The sequence below is a fragment of the Rhipicephalus microplus genome, chromosome X (genome assembly GCF_043290135.1).
Source record: "Rhipicephalus microplus isolate Deutch F79 chromosome X, USDA_Rmic, whole genome shotgun sequence".
Lineage (NCBI taxonomy): Eukaryota > Metazoa > Arthropoda > Arachnida > Ixodida > Ixodidae > Rhipicephalus > Rhipicephalus microplus.
The window spans coordinates 187,202,435-187,215,158 of record NC_134710.1 but is presented as its reverse complement, the minus strand read 5'-3'; the positions used below and the strand labels follow the sequence as shown (position 1 = coordinate 187,215,158).

Genomic DNA, 12,724 nt, shown 5'->3' with positions numbered 1-12,724 from the left:
TGATGAGCGCCGCTGATACCAGCAAAGGGCGGAATAAGTTGTGGATATATCGCATGGAGCGTGTGGAAACAATGACCCAGAACATGAAGGGTGTGGCAGAATAAAGGAATATTTGTCCGGACCTCCGCGACGCGTGTGTGCACTTGGAAGATGCGCCGCTCTTGCTGCCACACGAGACTGATAGATCCTAGTTGTGTGCAGCAAATTGCCTACACAGCTGACTCCATTCCTACCGGAGCGCTTTCGTATGCTCGTGTTTTTCATTAAAAAAATGTTCTTAATGCCCACTCCGTTCCTGACCGCAAACAGCCGCGGCAATGGCGAGCTTTCGTTCGTGAAGGCATCGCGTCTGTGTGGCACACTTTGCTAACTCGTACAGAAAGGCAGCGTGGACGGCGGTGGGCGTGAGTGATTAAAAGGCGGGCAGTTCACCGACAACGGCGCCACATGCAGTAACAAGCAGTAAGCTGAAGATGCTTATCATAAAGCGATTAAGTCTTACTGGGGTGTTTGCCTTATCGCCGCCATCATGCCTCTGAGCATTTCCGATGCTTATCCGTTAGACATCACCTCATTCCACGTTAAAACCGCCCCCTTTCGAATTTTTTTTTTTTTTTCTGCTTCACCTCATAGCACTTATGCATTGCAGCAAAGCCAATTTTCGGACATTACTGTGACGCCGATTGACTCTTGCAAGTGCTCGTTGAAGCCTACGAGGTCATAGACGTAGCAAAGGTAGGGACTTTTAAGTAATGCTGTTTCATACCTGGAATGTCGGCTGAAAGCCTAAAAAAATCGAACGCCGAAGAGTTTCAGCATTGAAAATTTCTGATGTTCTTATCCATAGACGTCGATAGGGCTTCTGATGCTGTGGTGAAATCGTCTGAGTTCGCAAGTTTATCTCAAAAATCTGGCTTCCAAAAAATTGGCAGTCAACTGATCGTCAGTCACGTTGATGGTTCTAAATTTAATCATTGGCTTTGTATATTTAAATGTGGTCAGGTTATCCGTCAGTGATATATATATATATATTACTTTATTATGCTTGAATAGCGTGTAGCACATTTTATCATTCATTCGTGTGTCATGAACACAGTATTTAAAAAATGGCAGGAAAAGGTGGATGCAAGCTTGCGATGAGAAAAAATTCTTCATAAAGAGGGGTTGTGACAAGTGGACTTGTTTTTCTCAAGGCTAGAACAGTTTTGTTCTGAGGAAAACAAGACCGCTTGTCAGAATCGGAACGTCGGCTTGACACAACCGCTGTTTACGCACTTTTTTGTGAACACAATAGGCATCTTAAAATTCACTCTAGCAATGTCTGCTCGGAAAGGCACATTTGCTGTTCCAAAACACATTCTTGTCTGCTCCAAAGCAGCCTAAGCCAGTAGCATCACTGAAAAGGTCACTCTTGCTAAGCACTTGGGTGCATGTATGAACTTTAATAGAACAAATAAGTGAGAGCACAGCATCTTGCCTCAGTTTGTGACCTCTCTCGTTGCTGCTATGTAAAAAGCGAATGCAGGTGACCTTTATCCATTGCCTAAGAAATCGGTGTGTGGGAGGGAAAAGGTGCATATATATGCCTGGCTGAAACGACTCCAGGGGCACCGTGATGTTCAACAGTACTTGTGTGTCAAATCTTGCCCTTGCTCATAGGTCAAAGTGCTGTGCTACTGTAGGCAGATTAGTATTATTGACATGACCTTTGCTGCTTGGGCTATAAGTATAAAGGTGCACATTGCTTAGAATGACATTTGACATCCACAACTAGGTGGATATGGGCCAATGTTTTTTCTCCCTAATACCGTATTTACTCGCCTAATGGGTGCACTTTTTTTTTCTTCAGAAAATTGACTCCAAATGTGCGGATTATGCAGGGTAAAATTTCGAAAATTTTTATTTGCGACTTCAGCATACAAGCTGATAACGCAAGTTCCCGAGGTCTCGAATATTTGCACTATAGTCAGAACAACCTTCTTCATAGGCTACACTAGCTCAAAACTTGTTGAGCGCATGCATTTGAGAATCGGGGCATGCATACTATGCGTTGAAATTTTTAAAAATTAACATTGAAAGATTCGCACGTCTTACAAAACAAATGCGAAAAAAATATCTATATATCGTATGGCAAGGAAGTGGCATCGCGGAAGTTGGCTGATTACGTTTCAGGCCACTTAGATTATGCACATTATCAAAGCGAAATTTTCTGCACTGAACGGTACCGATCATTAGATTTTACGGGCTTGCACGTCATATCCAAATTCATTCTAGTGTTGAAAGGGCCACCCATGCCCCTTTCCTTAAAGTAGAGCCACCGCAACTTTGATCGCCCGCGACCGCCATCGAAAAGCAACCAACGCTAATTAGACCTAGCCAACGCTTTTGCATGTTGTCGTGGGAAGTTTGTACAAGACAACATGAAGATTGGCCGACAAAATGATTGCACTCAAGCACAGATCAAAGGGCAGCATGCGTGATGCGATGTTTAAGTTTGCAGCCAGGAAATCAACAGCGACAAAAGTTCACCGAGGTTGTGCAAGTCTGCGTAGTGGCAGCAAAGTGAAAGGTCGTGTCGGAAAGCTGAAAAGCTTTTAAATTTGCGGACAAGGTAGCAAACCCAATGATGATGAGGCTTTCCCAGACAAGAAACTCAAAGTAGACTTCATGAGCACGCTATCGCACGATCCATGCTGGGCGCGTATGGGAAGAGCCACGCCAGCGCCTGTATGAAGGTTACTGCGACGCCCAGGCAACCACTCATCTTCTTCACTCGGCGAGCCCACACTGCTGAGGTCTTTTTTTCTTTTTCTTCGCTCTTGCTAACGTTAGAGGGCGTCAAATTGCAACCGCGCAAATATTGTTCTGAATAACTGATCACGGCCAAGTTTAAGGTACACCTATGATGCGTGGGGAAAAAAAATAACTTCTAGCGACCAAACTGGGGGTGCGTTCATTATGCGAGTGCGTTTATTGTGCAAGTAAACAAAGTAAGTTGTCGGGGAAATACTGGTTTACTTTTGGTAAGTCATAAGGGGGGGAAAAACTGAGCGAGCAATGCCAAAGACACTGCTGCTGTGGTCCTCACGTCCTTATTTTATAAAAGAAATATGAGCAGCAAACCACAGAACACACTGTACACAGGTTTGTGCTATGGTAATCACATATGGTTAAATTTCTATGTCCCGGAAGTTGTCTTGCCCTCATTACTGGAAGCTGCGGTCTTGGAGTTTGGGCCTAAATTGTATTTGGAATCTGAAAAATAGCCATTCCCACAGAAGCAATTGTTTCAAAATGACTGCATGTTCGTGCTAGAAAGAACACTTTTGTAAATTAACTCTACCAAGCAAAGCAAAGAGAGCGGCATATTAAAGTAATGAGAAGGGTGTAGCCACCTAGAAGAAAGCACACCCAGCAGATGAGCCACCATTGTTGCTAGAAAAAAAGGTGCTTCTTAGCAAAAACAGCAAGAACCCAAGGACGGGGGGGGAAGGCATGCGTGAAGATGTGACGATGGCAAAAGCTTGCAAAGGTGAGCTACGGCTTGATGGCAAAAGCTTGCAAAGGTGAGCTACGGCTTGAGTATTGAAATAGAGGACCACTACTGTAGTGGTTATCACGGTGGTCCTGTGCTGAAGCCGGAGGGCATAGTGGGTTCTTCGTGGCTTGCATGAGTTCCACGCAGGCATTGTGCTCCATGTGTGGTGCTCTTTTTGTCATCCGCTGCTGTCTTTTGAATCATCGTGAATCAAACCGTCCACACAATGAAGGAGAACCACTTGCAGCGGGCACAGTGTCTGTGTAACACTCATTCCAGCTGTCAGCTGGCTGTGGTTCCCAATTCTCGCCGTGCACACCAGTGTTCCTTTTGACATTGCACCACTGTGTGAAAACCTGGAAGCCCCAGTCCAATTTGTAGGTTCTCGTACTCCGCAGGCACACCTTTACCAAGGCATGTTCCCTAACTGCTTAGGAGATCCCAGATTGAGCAAACCTTGGAGAGGCAACAAATGTAGTTCTACAAGTATTGTTCTTTTGCTTCACTACTATACTAAAAGACCAGGACAACACTAAAGACTGGATTCGTGCGCAATAACTACTAGCCCACATCGAATCCTCTTAGAAGTACACGACAGGAGGTGCATCTACTTGGATGCAATCTTTAATGTTGCTTCACACAATCAAGTAGAAAAAACGTGAAATGTACAGGTATGCCAGTATCGTAGCAGGGCTCAAATGCACAAATGTACCAATGTTGTGAGCGCTGACTATGTACTTCATCTTCATCTCTATGACCAAACCATTCTAGTGATTGTCATCGTATGTCACGCGGGCTGAACCACTTTGGCTCGTGCATCTGGATTAAAAATATAACTTGGTTACTGCCGTACCAGACGTGGTCTCATAACCTGGACGACATTGTCATCTTTTCGACCAGCTTCCCACAGCACCTGGAACGGTTAGACGAAGTCCTCACGTGTTTAGCTAAGGCCGGTCTCCAGCTCAACACTAAGAAGTGTTGGTTTGCCAGTCACAGCGTCAAGGTAATAGGTCACGTCGTCAGTAAACATGGTGTTGAGCCCGATCCCGACAAGGTTGCTGCGGTACTGCACTTTCCTACACCAACCACACCCAAAGACCTCCGCAGCTTCCTTGGCTTGGCATCGTATTTCCGCTGCTTCGTACGCGATTTCGCTACTATTGTGGATCCTCTGCACAAACTTCTAACCATGAGCGCACCCTTTGTCTGGTCACTTTTCACACCCAGCACCTCCACCACTTATGAGACCACGTCCGGTACGGTTGTATTTTTAATCCAGATGCACGAGCCAAAGCAGCCCAGCCCATGTGACATATGATGATGATAACTACAATGGTTTGGTCATACAGATGAAAATGAAGTACATAGTTAGCGCTCACAATATGTTGGTGATAAATTAACTTGGAAAGTTGCTAGGTGAGTAGATTCTCTTTACTCTCTTACATGTCACCGCAGTGCTTCAACTATGAAAACATTTAGTAGGTTGTTTTTCCTGACATTTCAGATGTCAGGAGTTAGGTGCGAATGATTTGAAAGAAAGTAACAAGCTGTTGATAACCAGCTGTACAAAAATTTTTGACACTGGTATTTTTCAGCTATCATTTCAAGCTCAGTGTAATAGATCTTTTTAACACTACTCTGAAATTTCTTTTTTTACTCACAGGTAATCAAAGTGCAGAATGAAAAATTGGTGGAAGAGTATGGATTCTGCATCATTGATGGTCACAAACAGAAGATTGGTAACTTCAAGATTGAACCTCCTGGTTTGTTTCGTGGTCGTGGAGAGCATCCAAAAATGGGCATGCTAAAGCGTCGCATCATGCCCGAAGATGTTATTATTAACATTGGAAAGTGAGTAAATAGTTTTTGAAGTTTTTGAAACGCATGGTTTTCCAGATCGGTTTTTGGTAAGCCAGGAACTTTAGGTCGCTTCTCCCGGTAGGGTGTGCGAATTCGCTGTCGCTCTTAAATCCAAGCCAAGTACGTAAAACAGTCGAAACCAGCAATAAAGAAACCCTGCGCGTACGAAATCCCCGTGGCAACAAAATATTTCCAGATCCCTGGCGAACGTTCATAGAAGCCCATGTACTGCGTATCTCGCGGCAACGAAATGTTTTTGGACAGCGATCCCGCATTAACGAATTTTCTACCACGGTGCGGGCCTTATTTTATCTTCCCGCCAAAGGTTAACTGTCGAAAATATGCTCATATGCGTGTTATGCGCACTCAAAATTTATAAACGTCTGCTTTTGCCGCGCTAGTTTGGGTACCGCTATTTTTGGTTACTTAGGGGGGACGCGAAAAATGGGAAAAAAAGAAAGATCTCTTGAAAATCTTGTTTTCAGTTTCTGGGACCCCTTTTCTATCTGATTCCGAAATATCTACACTGAAAACCACTCAGAAGTGCTTCGGAAAATTCATTTCACCCACCTAGGTGGCAAAACTTTTTCTGGAAATCATTAGAAAACAGCTATTATCAAAAAATTATGGCTTCACGATGGGGGGGCTGGGAGCCGGCTTCTTAGGCTCATCGGAAAGAGCATTTCTCTGTGTTTAACTTTCCGGACTCGGCTGGCTCCTCCGTTCAAAAACAAACGCACAAAAAGCAAATGTTTGAAGGTCGTTTCGAGGCCCTTGATTGGCTGTCGCCGTCATGTTGCCTCAGCTTGCCTCGCCATTGGCCCGATGCTCGCTCCAGGAGATCGTCGTCTGCTGCTTGTGCGTCGCAAGGACATGGCTCTTGAAAATCGCTACTTCGTGATGTGTTCATGGCTCGATGATCACTTAAGATGTAATTGCGCTTTAGTTAGGAGCAGTAGGCGGATGCGCAATCAGGTTACTATGAGCGCGGCGTGACATCGGAGTCGTCGTTAGCCCTCACGTCGCCGAAAGCGAGATTGCGGGCAGGAACGACACGGTAGCGCATTCGTGGCGACATGCTTCGTCGCAAGCAACAAAGTGTAAGCGGCGGCACGGTCAGATTACTACGAGTGGCCGCACCGGATGCACGATCAGATTACTAAGAGCGAGCGCGCGGTCTACGAGCACGGCGCGTCATCGGAGTCGGCCTTAGCCCTAACTCCGTTGGCAGCGAGACTGCGGGCAGGAACGACACGCTAGCGCACCCAAAACAACCCGCGGGTTGTTTCGGATGCACTGGACACCCTTCGCTCCTTCTTCGGTGCACATGACGACGACGTAGCAATGGACCACTTTTTCTAGTGCGAAGGGAGAACTTTGAAGTTGTTGCATGGCAAGGGTCAGCAAAGTAAGTTGACGGACTTCTGGCAATAAATTTTCGTTCTGCTGGCCGTATCACTGTTTCTATGTCTCGTACTCGCGGCAACGAAATTCTCGCGAAAACGAAATTTTTCGGTTTCCCCGCCGATTTGGTTATTGCGGGTTTCGACTGTATAAATGGCTGAACTGCGCTGAGTCAGGCTGAGCACGTTTTTTCATTCGATCTTTATCCTCTGTTTCAGAAGTTCTGTGCAGCAGAGCCAAGGCTACACGACCCTCGAACGCAGGTTGTTGCGAAGTGATATGTAGTGCCCCATATACGTAGCCCGTCGTTTGTCCTCATGACTTTTGCAAGCGGTCTCCTCGGAGAATTTTCACTTGAAGGTTTCTCTGCGTGTTGTAGCTGTTTTGTATGACGATTTTGTCGCATTTTTGTGGCTCCATGATACTGTAGAAAGTGTTCTTGCTTGTACGTGTGATGACATGCAAATGACGAGAGAAATAACGCTGTTCTGGCTAGTATGTGTTATGTTTTTACTTCTAAAATACGAAGGAATGGTACGACACTGCCTAAACTTTATGAGTAGTCCGCACAGCCCGAGCGTCCACAGCACCGCGGAAGACCCACTCTTGGGTTGTGATTAGTCCGCGGTTGCAGGTTTGGTCACTCCTGTCAAAATGGCGGCGGCCGGTTCACCCGTGCGATATCGTTCCCAGATAAGCTTTTACGGCAAGGGAGCAAAGCAGTTGGCTCTAAATGTGTTCAGGACACTGCGTAAGGAGTGCGGCAGAAATGCAAGCATGAGCTCTCTCATTAAGAGAACGGCTGTGTTCACCAACGTCAGCGAGCGTGCGCTGTACAAGTGGTTAGCGGAGCACGATAAGCACAGCGAGGCACGATAAGAACTGCGAGGCACCGGGAATAAAGCCATCATTTCGTATCAAACGCGAGCGGCACTTCGCATGCCCATAGGCATGTGTATACAAAATCTGATGAAACGTGGTGCTTTCATATTCAATTTGGCTAGTGCGGTGCTTTCCACCGAAATGTGAGCCATTGAACCCTATCCCTCAAATGTCTACGTGCAAGTATCTAGAAGACGCAAGACGCAGGCTTTTACGGTGCCGAGAAGAATATGTAACCACTTTCACAATTACAGCTTATCTCATTGCACAGTTGCACAGTGTCCCGAAACGCTATTGCCGCTTTCGCTGCAGCACACGTCGCTAGCAGACGACAGGGCATGGAAGGATACACTTAGATGAGCTCGCCCTCCTGACTGGTTGAGAAGGCCTGCGGCTTCCGCAGTGCTGCACGGAACCTCTGGAACAGAGTATAGTCCTCACTTTTCCGCAGTGTTGATTGTGGCGGCAGTGTGGTGGTGTTGCGTTATCTACGTTCTTCTTGTGCGGGTTGTCGTGTTTTATTCTTTTAATTTTTGTGTGTTGTACACGAGATGTGCAATTGAATTCGCACACTAAAACTTCTCATTATGCTGAAGTACCACGCCTTGAGTGTAAAAGAAAAACTTGAGATAATTCACCCCATTGAAAATGGGGCCAAGAAATCTGCGGTAGCCCGCCAAAAGAACTTGCGGCTGACGACTTTGTGCAGACTGACTGCACAGGCAGCAATTTGAAGAGGTGAAGCATCCGAGACTAAGCTTTTCTCGAAGTGGAAAAGGCCCTGCTTCTTTGGCTAAAAAAGGCGCGGAGCATGAACCTTCCTGTTAGCAGACCCCTTTTAACCGAAAAGGTACAAACTTTCGCAGATCAGCTTAACTGCTCCAATTTTGCCTGCTGCAATGGCTGGTTGTCATGGTTTAAAGCCCGCTACAGCATCATGGGAAAGGTTGTAGGTGGCGAGGCTGCTGCAGCAGACAAAGAAGAAGCTGTTGAATGGCAACGTTTTGTAGGAACCCTCGAACTTTTTAATTTTGATGAGTCGTCACTTTTCTATTGCCTGCTTCCAAACAGGACGTTGGCATTTAGGAACGAGAAGTGCAGTGGCGGGAAACATGCCAAAAATAGCATATCGGTCGCTTTTGGCGTAAATATGACCGGTAGTGAGAAGCTGCCACTGATGGTCATTGGCAAGTATGGAAACCCGCGACGTTGTTTCCATCCGGCGTTGTTTACAAGCACAACAAAAAAGCCTGGATGACAGCCCAGCTGTTCGAGGAGTATGTGCGCCAGCTAGACCGCCATTTTGCTGCCAAGGAAAAGAGCATACTCGTAGTACTTGACAATGCGTCGGCGCATGTTGATGTGGGTAACCTGTTAGCTATTAAGCTATTGTTTTTGCCGCTCAACACGACAGCGCTCGCCCAACCCCCCCGATCAGGGCATCATCCGCTCTGTCAAGCAGATTTACCGCAAAAATCTGTTGCGGAGGATGTTGCTCACCATGGAGGACGACAAAACGTACACGATAGACCTCCTGGGTGCTATACACCTGCTTGCGCACTCATGGATGCAGGTGCAACCTGCAACGATACGGAACTGTTTTGCTCGAGCACAGTTCAAGATGCCAGAAGAACGACATAGAGGATGGTGAGGACACCGAAGACTGCGAGATGCGAGATGCGAGAGCCTCCTTGTTGAGGTGTTTGAGCGACAAGGAGAGGGAGTAAAAAAGTTGAACTTCGGCACTTTCTGAGATGTAAACGGAACATCGTTGCATCTTCGGACTTTTCCGGCGGTGACATTGTTGCCGCCGTGGCACCTCATTCCGATTCAAGCGGACGGAAGGAGGAGAGCGATGTCGAAGTGGACAATGGCCCCTCGTTATCCGAAGCTGCTTGGGCTAAACTGTGATGCGAGCCTTTGCCGAGAAGCGCGTCCTAATGGACCGGCTGGCTCGCGGCCTCAACGACTTCGAAGATGCCATCATCGCGGCAAGGCCACCGTGGCGACAAGTGAAAATCACAGATTTTTTTGCTGCCTGTCCATAAGTAAAGGTTGCGTGCCTACGTGTGTGAGAATTGTGGCATTCTTTTTTTTACCTGTAAGTTGCCGCTAAACTGGCACTGACGATTAATTCGTACATCGCTTAGTTCGTACCAAAACGTCGTTCCCGGCCAACTACGTATTAACGAGGGTTGACTGTAAACGGGCACTGACCGCTTAAATGAGCTCGCGGCACGACCTTGTTTCTCTAAGGAAGGTAGATTAAATTATTATTGCCAATGGCTGCATTACTTGGCTCACTGAGGTGCGAGCAAGTCTTTATCTTCAACTTTAAAAACACAAATCCAGCGCGCATCTTTCTCCCGATCAATTGAGGCCGAAGACTGCCTGTGCATGAAAACGAAACCAGAACAGTGTTGCCAACAGCCTCCCATTACGAAGAGTCTGATACAGCGTGATCACCATCACCTCATGAGAACAAACCACGTGTTTTTGTGCATGACCGAGCTGTGCATGTTCCCTTTTGTTGCATTGTGAAGTGCACTAATGTCCCGCTGTTGTTATGAACATTCTGGTCTACTAAATTTTTTTGCGCAGTGAAAAAGGCAGCGTCTTGTCCTTTTGCATGCACAAACCTGTGAGTGCAAGTGCCGCAAACCAAGATAGAAGGTCAGCTGTATGCCAACCAGGTTTCATGTACCGAAAAGTGGAAAATATTTGGATCTCGGATATGAGATTTTCAGCCAGCTGAAGCTACTCTGCGTAGATAGAGCTTGTCTAGGTAACGACTCTGATTGTTCACACAATCGAGGCGTATACTAAGACACACCAACTGCCAAGGGAATAAAGGGAAGACTGTCTCACTCTCTACTTTTCTAATCAACCTAGGGGAATGGAAATGGATATTTTGCACTGGTGAATATTTGGCCGACGTTCGATTAGAGTAAAAGTGGTGCGCCTCTTCTCTCCCTGGATGGAATCGAAAAGTTGTCATAAGATGTGGTGTTGACATAAAACTGCGTCGTATAACAAAGGTTTTCAATACATTATTTCTGTGGGGATTATGCCAGGACCAAATTGATCTGTCGTAATTTGCGGGTTGCCGGTAAACCGGGGGACGTATAATCGAAGTTCCACTGTAGCTCATCAAAGCAAAAACACATATATAGCATAACAAGTTTATGCATATTTAAATGGTCATTTGTGCATTTGGGGAAACTGAAGTTAATACTGGTTTTATTTCTCATGCTGGTGGATGTTTTAGTGTGCCAAGATTGCAGTTCACATATAAATGCTGGATATTGTGCCAAAAAGATGACTTTCAATTATAGGCCTAGTGTACTTGACATAATATCGATATATCTGGTAAAGCTTCTACCATGTTCAGGTGCAAACCAATGTGCGATTTAACAAGCAAATGATCATAACAGTTCCAGCTGGGAAGTGTTTACAGCTTTTTCAGTGTACTGTCAACGGCAAATGAAACGTTTTAGTGCGCGCCCTCCAGTCATCACTATTGACATGTGTGTGCATCCATTTCAGCAGCAGTGTGCACGCATACAGTAAAAGCTCAGATTTCCTGGGACCGAAATAAAACGTGCGAATTAAGCGAATGCTGAATTAATGAATGAGCAGGAAAAGCATTAAAATTAAGTTGGAGAAGCATACCTTTGTTTGCTGAAGTATTTGGTAATGGTTGTTTGCGTTTTCGTGCAGATTCTAGCTGACAATTTTTCTTATCTTTTCCAAATGGTCAACAGCTCGCAAACAGTCTGAAGTGCTCAGGCAAACATCCTCTAATACTAAAAGTGCTCAGGGACTTCCCGTGAGGTGCAATAAGGTCACTGTTGCATCTTGCATGACCCTTCGTCAGAATCTTGATCTTAGTGGGTGCCGTGACATCGTTAATAATTTCTTGATCAGTCAGAAGACCAGTTGTAGCAACATAATCATCAATCTTTATGTAGTCCTAAAGGGTCACATCTTTGGGAAGGACAGCATCGAAGGTCAGGCAGTCATCGTCGGTGAACTCTGCTGACACCTCGTCGATGCCATCTTCAGCTACTGCCGCATGTTCGAGCCTCACAAAACTGCTTTGCCAAAAACGGTTGGTTATGATTTGTAGAGGAGTGCTTTTTAACATGTGGGTGATAATGTGCACTGCACTGAGTAAGTCCACTTGAGTCAACATTCCAACTTCTAAGCATAGGATCATTTGCTCTAGCAGGTGTGTGGGGTACTTAGACTTCACGTAGTTGATGATACGCTGGTCCATCAGCTGAAAGGCAAACGTAGCTGGGGATGAGCTGCGGTTCGCAGCCACTTTCTAGATGCATGAAACTTCTCGCTTTTGAAGGCTTGTCGAATCTGTTCATTTTTCACGTACATTCCCAACGTGCTCTGCTTAATGTTGTACACTTGATCATAACGTGCCATTGAGATTCAGAGTTTTTCAGAGCTTCTGAAATTTTCACTTTAGTGACCAATTTCTTGGCTTTGTACTTCTGCCGCTTTGCAAGAATTGCCATCACTGTTGCGCACGTTGGTGCACGGTCACGGGGGGGGGGGGGGGAATCGCTTCAAGAAGACTATGCCGACACTACAATGCAAGGGTAAATTACGTCGAAGGTACAGTGAAGCGAAGAAACAAGATGCCAACGTTTGGTGAGGTTGCTATCGCCCCCACTATACTCAGTTTCATAATTGGGTGCAATGCTGTGGAAGCTATGCCAGAAGTTCAGCCAGCAAAACGCATAACTCTGCTTGTTTCGTGGTTGCTCGCGTTACATATGATTAGTACCGGTGGGCCCTCGCGTTTCTTTGTGCTCCACTTCAGCGCTACTAGTGAACAGAAGGAATCGGGCGAGCACAAGAGAACGCGGGTACCAAACGACCCCGTGGTGTCCTATCCTGCACCGACACTGAAAGTCCAAGTGGCTGCGACTGTGACGTACTGAGAGTAGAGAGCCTGTATGTATCGTCATGCAAAAACTAAGCTATACAGCCACATAATGACAGACATTCCATGGCCTT

The 12,724-nt window shown here is 46.1% G+C and overlaps 1 protein-coding gene across 1 annotated transcript in view; it reads left to right on the top strand.

Annotated features, from left to right (window-relative positions):
* Positions 1–12,724, top strand: part of LOC119177294 (DNA topoisomerase I, mitochondrial) — a 144,296-nt gene that overhangs the window by 77,669 nt on the left and 53,903 nt on the right. Inside the window, exon 11 of the mRNA XM_075878362.1 lies at positions 5,205–5,392. Within this exon, the coding sequence (XP_075734477.1) occupies positions 5,205–5,392 (188 nt within the window). The remainder of the gene's footprint in view (positions 1–5,204; positions 5,393–12,724) is intronic.